The sequence below is a fragment of the Theropithecus gelada genome, chromosome 3, assembly GCF_003255815.1.
Source record: "Theropithecus gelada isolate Dixy chromosome 3, Tgel_1.0, whole genome shotgun sequence".
Taxonomy (NCBI): domain Eukaryota; kingdom Metazoa; phylum Chordata; class Mammalia; order Primates; family Cercopithecidae; genus Theropithecus; species Theropithecus gelada.
Genome location: NC_037670.1, coordinates 25,902,684 through 25,915,520, shown reverse-complemented (window position 1 = coordinate 25,915,520; position 12,837 = coordinate 25,902,684). Strand labels below are relative to the sequence as shown.

The following is a 12,837-nucleotide window of genomic DNA, read 5'->3' as shown; positions in this document are numbered from 1 at the left end:
CAAGTGGACGTTCGTCTAACTCTAATGAAAACCTTTTCCCCTAAGGATTAAAAGATTTGGAGTCAATGATAAGGAATTCTGAAATAGTCCATCCGCCACCGTTTGCTTAAACAAACAAAAAGCTAAAAGGAAAAAGAAGATGGAATAAGAGGAAAAAAAAAAAAGAGCCAAAGGATCTCCTAAGCAAGAAAAAGAAATTAGCATTTTCCTTTCATCCTCTTTCCATTTTTCCCCTACCTATGTATTAGTATGCCACAAATCTAAGTAGCTTCAATATTCTCTTATTTCAAGTTTTTCTTCAGCACTTGGAAGAGTGATAAAACATAAGAAAGGAATTGGGAATCTGAAGATGTTTTTTAACACAAACTACCTTGGCAATCAACTACAGTATTTCATTGCAGTGGTCACTGACGTCTAGAATCACTACCCTGATGGTTTCAACTTCCTACATTAAATAAAGGATCAATTATATTAACCAAGGAGTGCTCTAGGGCAAGAAAGCAGACCGATGTAGTTGAGAAAGATCATTACTAGTAAAGAACAAAACAAGAATTTTCTGACTAAGCCTCAGTTAACCAGCAAGCGCATTTAACAAGTCTTTTGGTTAATCAGGGTATTCAAGAAAGCCCTAAACTAAACTAAACTTTCTGCTTACTATCAGCAAAAGCTCCCAGCCAACAGTCAAAAACAGCGCACAGCACACGAGCTCCTGAAACTTTTAAGCATGTAGCTTTAAAAGACATATTCCCTCTCAAAGATACCCACAGATACCCAAAGATCGCCAAATCCATGCTGCCCTGAGTACCTGGCAAAGAACAGCTTCTCCCCCATGAGTTCCAAAAGGCACATGCACAATCATCCTGTCCTTGTCATCATTCTCCAGGTGGCCCTGGAGCCCACCAGGGCTGAGCTGGACGGGGCCTTCCTGGTACCTGCAGCCACTGCTCAAGACGCTGAGCTTCACCTCGCTCTGGTCAGCCTTGGAGAAAACCAGGTTCTGGACTGTCTTCCGCAGTGCACCCTTGCTTGTCACCTGAAAGCCACCAAAGGTGAAGGATGAAGACAGGCCCAACACCTTCCCTCCCTGAGAAAGATAGGCCATGAACTTCTGGTACAGGTCTTCGGGAATGGACTCCCTGGTAGCAATGACCAACAGCAGACAGTTGTCCGTCCACGGGTCTCTGAGAGCACTGTCCTCCAGCAAGTGGTAGAGAACGTAACTGTCAATGTCCACACAGTCAGCCAGCACGGACCGGACCTCGTGGAACCGGCCGAGGGCTTCCTGGGAGTCGGAGCCCACATAGAGGAGGATGTTAGGCGCCTTTCCTGTGAGGGTGACTCTTCTCCCTTCTCTTTCAGGGGAGGTCTCATCAGCAACACTCTCCAAACTGCTGCTATAATCGTAGGGAAGGTCTGGAATGTTCTCGGCAGATGCAAACTTGACTGACTCAATGGTGCTGTTCTCAAGTTCCAGACACTCGTGGCAACTAGACAGATGGAGGTGATAATGCTCAATGGGGCCCCCTCCCCTGTCACTGTCCCCAGCAGGCTCACTCCCAGAGGCACTGCCTCTCCTTTGTTTGGGTTCTTCACCAAGAGCCTTTGGGTCATCTCTGCCAACGTGCTCCATACCGTCCTGCTCAGGCTTAATCTTAAGAGAAGGTTCAGGCTTCGGCTCTAGGATCTGGGCTTGCTTGTTTGAGGCTTGATCCTTAACTTCCTTCAGAGTGGAATCCTGCAAGCGCACTGCTAAAGCACAAACAGGAGAGAGGGAGAGAATTAATCAACACTTCTTGTGTGACACGTAGCTCATCTCAAGAATCTCATCACCCTCTCTGCATTCTGGGACTTACATTCCAGGACAGTCACTGGCACGGCTCCCACCTGCATCCCCCCTCAACCCAGGGGCATCCTTTGGAAACACTAACTGTTCCAACCTAAAGACCCCAAGTGAAATCAGCAGTTTGCCCAACATCTTTTACACCTATCGGAGAACCTAAGACCCTCTTACGGAATGGTGAGGAAAGTGAGATTCAGAGAGGTGCTTTTGCCTCCTTACTTACAGGTTCTATTTCTTGGGTGTTATTCTCCTTTACAATAACAAAACTGAGCAATAAAAAAGGACACATATCTAGAGTCTACCCCAGCACGCCCCAGTGAAATGTCACTCTCAGGACATGCCATAGGATCAATGGGAGAAGATTCTTCCCAGTATCTTGTCTCAGGACTAGAACATAAGTTGACAATCACTAATTCAAAAACATTTATCAAGCACTTGCTACGTGTCAGACATAGTATTGGAGACATGTACGAGGTGATTCTGGATATTAAGGGATTTACATGAACTTCCAGAGCTGATAAGGGACATTTATTTGCCCGTGAGATGAAAGAAGACATTCATAGACATAAAAAGCCTGCTTTTAAGCCTAATTAAGGAAGAACAGTTTGTGTGTTTCCTGAAAAACGATTTGTCCCAAAAAATTGTGATACATATATTTTAAGTAAAAAGCTCTTTGATTTAGAACTTCATAGTAACACTAGCTATGCTTCCCACTCAATCAGAACTATAGTCTAGACACTAGTTATACTGTATTAAACTATGTGGAATAAATGTTATATGGGTTCTGAATTTGAATGCCACCTCATGAGCAACGCAGTCATGAAACATTCTTGTTTAAGAAATTTAATAAGCACTGAAAATGTACCCTGCAGCCCCCCAAAAAACTCTTGACGCGTGTATGAATTGTATATTATTATAGTAAAATCAAACCTGTTGACTGAATTAAACTGAAACTAAGCATAGCCCTTACGTCATACCAGTAAGAGTGCTCAACAGTCCTTAAGCTAATAACCTATAGTGTCCCACTATGATAAAAGCAGGGCCTCACTTTGTCACCCACATGGGAATGCAGGGGCATGATCATGGCTCACTGTAGCCTCAATCTCCCAGCTCAAGTGATCCTCCCATCTCAGTCTCCCAAGAACCTGGGACCACAGGCATGCACCACCACACCCAGCTAATTTTTTTTGTTTTGTTGGAGATGGGTGTCTATGTTGCCCAGGCTGGTCTCGAGCTCCTGGGCTCCAAGCAATCTTCCTGCCTCGGCCTTCCAAAGTGCTGGGATTACAGGCATGAGCCACTATGCCTGGCCAATAAAAACATTTTCTAAAGTTACTTACACATAATCTTTTGGGGTACCAGTCCATTATCCATGTGGAGTCTATCTTCCATGAACGCCACCCCCAGCTTGCTGAAGTTGTCCACACTTGCTTCAGCAATTAGCCGATAAGGATCCCCAGGTCTGCAAGCTAATGGCAAACAACAGTCTGACCACTTGACAATCTGAGAAAAAGCAGGAGAGGGAGGAGGTGGGAAAAGACAGGTTGAGATTTTTCTTCTCTAAAATAACCAGATACTTTATTTTTCCGTTGAGGCTCCTACCACTAAATTACAGTCATTAATAACAAAATACTAGATACTACATTTTATTAATATCAGAGTTGTTTTGAATCAAACATTCTCATCTCTACCTGACAACAGTGCTTATAAAACACTAAATATAACTCTCTCATTTAAAAGTAACTGAAGTCTCCACCTTTTTAGGGAACTAAAAGATAAAGGGACATTCCCCAGACACCAGAAAAGTATCATGCTGCCCTTTAAAAACAGAGAAGAGGACAGAACAAGTCCACCATACCCAATTACTTTCAATGTAACCTGTGGACCCGCTTTTCTCAAAGTGTGGTCCGAGACCAAGTGCAACCAACCTCCCAGGGAGCACATCAGACCTTCAGAGTCCCAAGCACAACTGCCTCCCTGTCTGGTGCACTGGACTTTCTGGAGTTGAACTCCAGATATCAGAATGTTAAAACGTGCCTCCCCTGTGGTTCCTGCACTCGAACTGTGAGAACAATCCGAAAAGACTCTCCAGACAGTTCCTCCCTGTAAGGAGGTTCCGGTTCCCACCACAAGGGGGACAGGGAGAAAGAGAGCAGGCAAAACACCCGGCTTAGGCTTCCAGTTCTTACTACAGAAGCCTGTGACACTGGGGCCTCGAACACCCGTACTCTCCTCTCGCTGAGGGTTCCCACGGAGAAGAGAGCCTACGAGGTGAAGAGCCCGGCGCTGCAGTCAGGGGTCTGAGGCCGAGTCAAAGACAACTCATCATCGCTGTCTGTCCTCGGGCAAGCTTCTGACCCTCGTAGGGTCCTAATTTGTAAAACAAGAATACCCTACTAAAAATACAAAAATCAGCCAGCCGTGGTGTCGCATGCCTGTAGTCCCAGCTACTCGGGGGGCTGAGGTAGGAGAATCGCTTGAACCCAGGAGGCAGAGGTTGCAGTGAGCCGAGATCGCGCCACTGCACTCCAGCATGGGTGACAGAGAGACTCCGTCTCAAAAACTAAATAAATAAATATAATTTAAAGGCTGGTAGTGTTCATGAGATCAAAGAGTATACGTAATGCCCCCAGTAGAAAGCTTAGATCGACCGGAATAAAGTACTCAATTACCGAGAGCTGCTTTTATTAGCGGTCACAAATGTGGCTTTAAAAGCAGCAGTGAGCAGCACAGTCTTTTTCTAAGATGCCATGAATGATTCCTCTACTTCCTAAAGATACCTTCTCAGGAACACATTGCCCCGAATTTCATAATTAGAGATAAATAATTTTTATTCCATTTTTATATCTTTGTATTTATTTATTTTTTTAGATGAGTACTCGCTGTATCACCCAGGCTGGTTTTGAACTCCTGGCCTTGAGTAATTCTCTCGCCTCAGACTCCCGAGTAGCTGGGACAACAGGCTCGGGCCACCACACTTGGCTTGAATTCTATTTTATATACTGGTGGGATAGGATTTTAGAACTAACTCCTCCTAAAAACTATTTTTTAAATGCTGGATAAAATAAATGAATAAAGCATTACCTTAAAAGTCTGGAAGAACTGACTAGATAATAATGAACTTCCAGGTCAAGTGTTGGGATAAATCCTGAACCTACAGAGGAAAGGGGGATTCCTGCAAGACACACCACTTCTGCCCCCAGGGTCCTTGCTCATCCAAGCAACTTGGGTTTCAAAAGTCAACGTCCAACTGGCATAAGCGTACACATATAGTGATATGGTTTGGCTGGGTCCCCACCCAAATCTCATCTCCAACTGTAATCCCCATGTGTCAACGGAGGGACCTGGTGGTGACAGGATCCTGGGGGCAGTTTCCCCCATGCTGTTCTCGTGATAGTGAGTTCTCATGAGATCTGATACTTTTGAAGTGTTTGGACCAGGCGCGGTGGTTTACGCCTGTAATCCCAGCAGTTTGGGAGGCTGAGGTGGGTGAATCACCTGAGCTCAGGAGTTCATGACCAGCCTGGGCACATGGTAAAACCCCGTCTCTACCAAAAATAAAACCCCCGTCTCTACCAAAAATAAAAAAATTAGCCGGGCATGGTGGTGGGTGCCTATAATCCCAGCTATTCGGAGGCTGAGGCAGGAGAATCACTTAAACCCAGGAGCTGGAGGTTGCAGGAGCCAAGATCATGCCATTGCATTCCAGCCTGGGTGACAGAGCAAGACACTGTCTCAATCAATCAATCAGTCAATCAATAAAGTGTTTGGTAGTTTCCTCTCTGTCTCTGTCTCTCGCCTGCCACCATGTAAGACATACCTTGCTTTCCCCTTTGCCTTCCGCCATGATGGTAAGTTTCCTGAGGCTTCTCCAGCCATGAAGAACTGTGAGTCAATTAAACCTCTTTCCTTTATAAATTACTCAGTCTTGGGCAGTTCTTTCTAGCAGTGTGAAAATAGACTAACACATATAGACCACAGAACAGAGCTGACAGTACAGAAATAAACACACATTCATGGACAACTGAATTTGGACAAAGATGCCAAGACAATTCAATAAGGAAATAATAGTCTTTTCAACCAATATTTCAACCATTATTATTACAACCAGATACTGACGTGTAAAAGAATGAAGATAGGCTGGGCGCGGTGGCTCATGCCTGTAATCCCAACATTTTGGGAGGCCGAGGCAGGTGGATCACCTGAGGTCAGGAGTTTGAGACCAGCATGACCAACATGGTGAAACCCCATCTCTACTAAAAATACAAAAATTGGCCAGGTGTGGTGTCTCACGCCTGTAATCCCAGCACTTTGGGAGGCCAAGGCAGGTGGATTGCCTGAGATCAGGAGCTCGAGACCAGCCTGGCCAACATAGTGAAACCCTGTCTCTACTAAAAAATACAAAAAATCAGCTGGGCATGGTAGCAGGCACCTGTAATCCCAGCGACTCGGGAGGCTAAGGCAGGAGAACCGCTTGAACCCGGGAGGCAGAGGTTGCAGTGAGCCGAGATCATACTACTGCACTCCAGCCTGGGCAATAAGAGCGAAACCCTGTCTCAAAAAAAAAAAATTTAGCTGGGCGTGGTAGCAGGCACCTGTAATCCCAGCTTCTTGGGAGGCTGAGGCTAGAATTGCTTGAACCTGGGATGCAGAGGTCGCGGTGAGCCAACACTCCAGCTTGGGCACTCCAGCCTGGGCACTCCAGCCTGGCAACAGAGCGAGACTCGTCTCAAAAAAAACCTATTAAACTTTAAAAGACTCAAATTTGCATTAAATTGATACAGAAAAAGAAAAAAAACCACAGATAGGGAAGTGTGAAAGACCTCTTTTAGAAAAAGGAGAAATGGGCCAGGCTGGGTGGCTCACGCCTGCAATCCTGCCCGGGAGGAAGAAGTTGCAGTGAGCTGAGATTGTGCCATTGTACTCCAGCCTGGGCGACAGAGCAAGACTCCGTCTCAAAAAAAAAAAAAAAGAATGAAGATAAACCTCTTCCTCACACCATGCAGACCATGTACAAAAATGAACTCAAGCTGGATCAAAGACCTCAATGTAAGAGCTAAAACTACAAAATTCAGAGAAGAAAACACAGGCATAAATTGTCATGACTTTTGATCAACCAATGGCTTCTGAGATAAGATATCAAAAGTACAAGCAACAAAAGAAGAAATAGATAAATTGGACTTCATCAAACATTTTTGTGCTTAAAAAGATATCAAGAAAATGCAAAGACAACACAAAAAAAATAGGAGAAAGTACTGGCAAATCATATAAGAACTCCTACAACTCAACAATAAAAAGACAATCCAATTTAAAAATGGGCAAAGGATGTAAACAGTTATTTCTCCAAAGAAAATATGCAAACACCCAGCCAGGCGCAGTGGCTCACGTCTATAATCCCAAGCACTTTGGGAGGCCGAGGTGGGCGGATCACCAGGTCAGGAGATCAAGACCATCCTGGCTAACATAGAGAAACCCCATCTCTACTAAAAATACAAAAAAAAAAAAAAAAAAAAGATTAGCCAGGCATGGTGGTGGGCACCTGTAGTCCCAGCTACTAGGGAGGCTGAGGCAGGATAATGGCGTGAACCCCAGAGGTGGAGCTTGCAGTGAGCCAAGATCATGCCACTGCACTCCAACCTGGGCGACAGACCGAGACTTCATCTCAAAAAAGAAAAGAAAAGAAAATATACCAATGCCCAATAAGCACACAAAACGCTGCTCAACATCATCAGTCATTAAGGAAATGCATATAGAAACCAGAGTGAGATACAACAAAATACCCACTAGGATGGCTAGAATCAAAAAAGATACCGACGAGGACAAGGAAAACTGGAACTCTAATACATTGCTCATAGAAATGAAAGTGCTGCAGCCGCTTTGGAAGAGTTTGGGAGTTCCTCAAATAGTTAAACATAGAGTTACCATATGATCTAGTAATTCTACTCCCCAGTATATACCTGAGACAACTGGACCTGAACATAAGAACACATCTAGATTAGGCTCAGAGGATCTTCCCAAAGGCAAGCCCCAGAGGCCTTCACAAAAGAAACCAACTATGTTCACTGAGAAACAAATGGAAGATCTGAACTTGTTCAATAAGAACGCATACCCAAACCCCAGCCTTCAGAAAGATATGGTCTCCAAAATGGAAATACATCCAGACGTACTGCAGGTTTGGCTCAAAAACCTTGGAGCAAAACTCAAGAAAGCCAAATGCAAGCATATCTGGCAAAAACAAGAAGCTCAACAACAGCAAATATCTGAGAATGAGGCTGGGTGCGGTGGCTTGCTCCTGTAATCCCAGCACTTTGTGTGGCTGAGGAGAAGGATCAGGAATTCAGGACCAACCTGGGCAACATGGCAAAACCCTGTCTCTACGAAAAACTACAAAAAATAGCCAGGTGTGGTGATAGGCACCTGTAGTCCCCGCTACTCGGGAGGCTTAGATGGGAGGATCACTTGAGCCTGGGAAGTTGAGGCTGCAGTGAGCTGTGATCATGCCACTGCACTCCAGCCTGGGCAACACAGTGAGGCCCTGTCTAAAAAAAAAAAAATTAAAAAAAACAAAAAACAAAAAACTGAGGGTAGAGTCAAGACCAATCCTTCTCAGGGAAATATGGACACACTACCCACATCCCTAAATGACGCCCATCCTAGAGTTTACACAGATCATCAGGCACCCTCATTCCAACTCCACTTAGGCCCCAGGGGTAGGGACCCTACAGACCACTCCAGTGGCCCCAAAATAGTTCGTTTTGGCTGCTGCCAAGATCTGAACATATATTGCTTCTAGACACTTCCGAATCCCAAGTTCCTTCTCCAAGCTTCCCTTTTAATTCTTTTGGTTCCTCATCTCTACAAAACAGAGAGAGACATCAGACACAAAAGGTCACATATTGTAATGATTTATGATGATTCTCATACAAGAGAATACTTTTCAGCAGTAAGAAACAAATGTGAGATATACACAACACGGATATATTTCAAAAACATTATGTTGAGTGGAAGAAAAAGACGCCAAAGGATACATGCTGTATAATTCCATTTCTATGAATTCCTAGAACAGGAGAAACTAATTTACCATGTCAAAAAGATGAGTGGCCCAAGTAGAAAGAATTGAATAGAAAGAGGTGCAAGATAAATGTATTGGGGTGATGGTAATGTTTCATGTGTTAATTACCCAGGCAGTTACCTAGATGTATAAATTCATCAAAACACATACAACTGTGCATCTAAAATCTGTGCATTTTATTTTATATAAATTATACCTCAACTAAAAATTAATATACAACAAAACTAGTAAGGACAGTTTCTTTTTTTTCCTGCTTCTTTGTTTTGATTTTGGTTTTTGGTTTTTTAATTGTTGTTGTTGTTCCATCTGTTCAGCTAATAAGATTTAGTCAGCATCAAGAAGTGGAGAGTTGGCTTATGTTTTCACATCCTGTTTTTTGGTCACCTCCCTCCATCATCATACTTTAATGACCTCGTCAAGCTCCCTTCATTCATTTTGGCTCTCCCCAAGGCGTTCTTCACATAGTCACCAGGGTAATGTCATTATTCCTTTAAAAATGTTGCACTATTCCTTGGCCTGGCACGGTAGCTCTCGCCTGTAATCCCAGCACTTTGGGAGGCCGAGGTGGATGGATCACAAGGTCAGGAGATCGAGACCATCCTGGTTAACGGTGAAACCACATCTCTACTAAAAATACAAAAAATTAGCCAGGTGTGGTGACAGGCGCCTGTAGTCCCAACTACTCAGAAGGCTGAGGCAGGAGAATGGCATGAACCCGGGAGGTGGAGCTTGCAGTAAACCGAGATCACACCACTGTACTCCAGCCTGGGTGACAGAGCTAGACTCCATCTCAAAAAAAAAATGTTGCACTAGTCCTCTGCTTAAAATCCTTCAATGAATAAGTTTTGAAGATCTACTGTATATCATGGTGACTACAGGTTTTGTGAGGTTTTTTTGTCTCAAAGAAAAAACCACATCATATGTTGTACCCCATAAATATATACAACTAAAAAATACTTTCATGGCCATTTTTCATCATTCAGGAAAAAAAATATGCCCACACAAAAAGCTTGTATGTAAATGTTCACAGCAGCATTATTCACAATAGCCAAAAGGTAGAAACAACCCAAATGTCATCAATAGATGAATGGATATATAAAATGTGTATATCCATACAATGGACTATTATTCAACCATAAAAAAGGAATGAACTACTGATACATGTTACAACATGGATGAATCTTGAATACATTAAGTGAAAGAAGCCAACAACGAAAGGTCACACATTCTATAAGCCTATTTACATGAAGTATCTAAAATAGGCAAATCTAGAGTCAGAAAGTAGATTCACGGTTGCCAGGAGCTGAGGTGTTGGGGAGCAGACAGTGAATGCTGACAGGTGTGTGGTTTCTTTCTGGTGTGCAGAAAATGTTCTGGAATTAGATAATGCTGATGATTGCACAACTTTGTGAACATACTAAAAACTACTGAATTGTTTTTCAAGGGTGAATTTCATGATATGTGAATTACATCTCAATTTTTTTAAAACAAAAAGAAAAGCGTCCAGGCAGTTTGTTTGTCTCTACACTCTTCCAGCACAGCCTAGTCAGTAAATGGACTCTAGAGTCCAACTTCCCAAACTTCAATCCCGGCTCCTCCGGTTAAGGGCGTGTGACCTGAGCAAGCTACTCAAATTCCCCATGCTTCAATGTCCTGTCTGTAAGGTAGAGATAAGAGCACCTACCTTGGAAGGTTACTGGGAGCACTAAGTGCCTGGGCCACAAGGGGCGCTCTTATGGTTCCAAAATATAGAGTCCTTTAGAGCAAGTAACCTCATGAGAAAGCACATCATCCCCAGTGGGCAAAAATCGATCTTGGCAGGGAGTGGGGAGGTGGAAAAAATCTTAAGACACTACAACAGTTTGTGGCCCTCCAAGGCTCAACCCTACACCACAACCTTTTTTTTTTTTTTTTTTTTTTGAGACAGGGTCTCACTTTATCACCCAGGCTGGAGTGGTGCAATCATGACTCATAGCAGCCTCGACTTCCTGGGCTCCAGCAATCCTCCCACCTCAGCCCACGGAGTAGCTGGGACAAGAGGCATGCACCACTATGACCAGCTAATTTTTGTAATTTTTGTAGAGACGGGATCTCGCTACGTTGCCCAGGCTGGTCTCGAACTCCTGAGCTCAAGCGATCCTCCTGCCTCAACCTCCCAAAGTGCTGGGATTATAGGTGTAAGCCACTGTGTCCGGCCCCCCACAACAAAATCTTATTCTTTAGTAGCTTATTTCTCTTCTTACAGTGAACTTGAATCTAATTATTCTCCTTGGAAAAACAATCATTAAAAAAAACCAACTTGAGAAACATGGCCTTGGAGGGAAAAATAATAAATGCAGGCGTTTATGGCCAACTCACTAACCTGTGTAGAATATTTGGACAAAGAGAAACTCCAGAATGTTCATTTAGCTCTACTTGTAGCTTTCCCTCCACTTTACTACCTACTTCTCCCACCTCCTCCTCCCCGATACACAGCCAAGGGAAACAGAATTCACCTGGCGGGTCAGGCCCACCCAGCATTTCAGCAGAATTCTACATTTCAGAAATGACATCTTTGATTCAGGACAGAGAGTCCGTTGATTTCAGCTTTGGGAATGGGGGAAAGGATGTCAGTTCAGGAAGATGAGAAGATAAACTAACACCGTAGCAGGGCAGACTTTTGGGATGAGGGTGCATGGGAAGCATGGAAAAGAACAGGGCAACCTCCCGTAGGAAACTAAAGGCATCGTTGTCCTCAGAGCAATCAGAGGAGGAGGAGAACCGCTCAGCCAATGGAGACTCAACCCGGAATTTAGCTGTAAAAACATTGATTTAGTCCCCTGCGGTAGCAGGCACTGGCAATGTAAAAGGAGCCAATAATGAAATTCCCACACGCCTCTAAGGAGGAATGAGGCAGGAGATAAACAAAAGAAGAGGAAGGACCGGAAGAGGCCAAAGAACAATACATCCACACATCCCGGATCAAGTTTCTCCACTCTGCCAACTGTTTCCTCAACTAAGTGCATTTCCTTTTTCTAGGTGCAGGGTCCATGAGCCACGGACCATGCAAACGCCTTCAAGCAGCGCTGGGTGCTCCGATCAAAGCAGAGCCGCACTGTCACTGATATGTCGCTCAGGGTGTTTGCCTTTCAGTGAATGAAGGCAAACAGGACACTTCAAATTTGCACTTTGAGATGGAAACAAAGGCATGGAAAAGAAAAGGGAAGTCAAGCAAAAGGCTTACTCCCAAAGATCAAAGCTAAGGAAGCCCTGGCTGTCCACAAACAAAGGAGTTTCCTCTTATAATAGCAGCCAGCAGAAATCTGTTAAGTAACTAAAGCTCTTGACTTGATGTTACAATGTATGGCAGCACGCAAGGCATATCTTCTCTGCTCAATTTAAAACTCACATCCAGGCTGGGGGCGGTGGCTCACGCCTGTAATCCCAGCACTCTGGGAGGCCTAGGCAGGTGGATCACAAGCTCAGGTGATCGAGACCATCCTGGCTAACACAGTGAAACCCCGACTCTACTAAAAAACACAAAAAATTAGCTAGGCGCGCTACTCAGGAGGCTGAGGCTGGAGAATGGCGTGAACCCGGGAAGTGGAGCTTGCAAAACCGAGATTGCGCCACGGCACTCCAGCACTCTGGAGTGGGCAATAGAATGAGACTCCATCTCAAAAAAAAACAAAAACTCACATCCAAGAAGCAGCCTGGGAGTGACAGACCCCAGGTTAAACTAGCACAGGTGGCCCTGCCCAACAGGGGGCATTGGCAGGCAGCGGCTCTGCAGCCAGTGGGGAACAGAAATCTCAACAACCCACTGGTACACAGAGTCAGATCACGGATGCTGCTAATTTTTCTGACTCTTGTTTCTCCTCTTCCAAATCATCTTAATTCAATGTGAAATTGTTAAAAAGTTCTAGTAACAAATTGGATAGAGGAG

At 44.3% G+C, this 12,837-nt stretch overlaps 1 protein-coding gene across 1 annotated transcript in view; it reads right to left on the bottom strand.

The window, feature by feature from the left end:
• Positions 1-12,837, bottom strand: part of HLCS (holocarboxylase synthetase) — a 225,956-nt gene that overhangs the window by 193,627 nt on the left and 19,492 nt on the right. Inside the window, exons 3-4 of the mRNA XM_025380559.1 lie at positions 3,181-3,343; positions 806-1,749 (exon numbers count right to left, since the gene is read on the bottom strand). Of these exons, the coding sequence (XP_025236344.1) occupies positions 806-1,749; positions 3,181-3,343 (1,107 nt within the window). The remainder of the gene's footprint in view (positions 1-805; positions 1,750-3,180; positions 3,344-12,837) is intronic.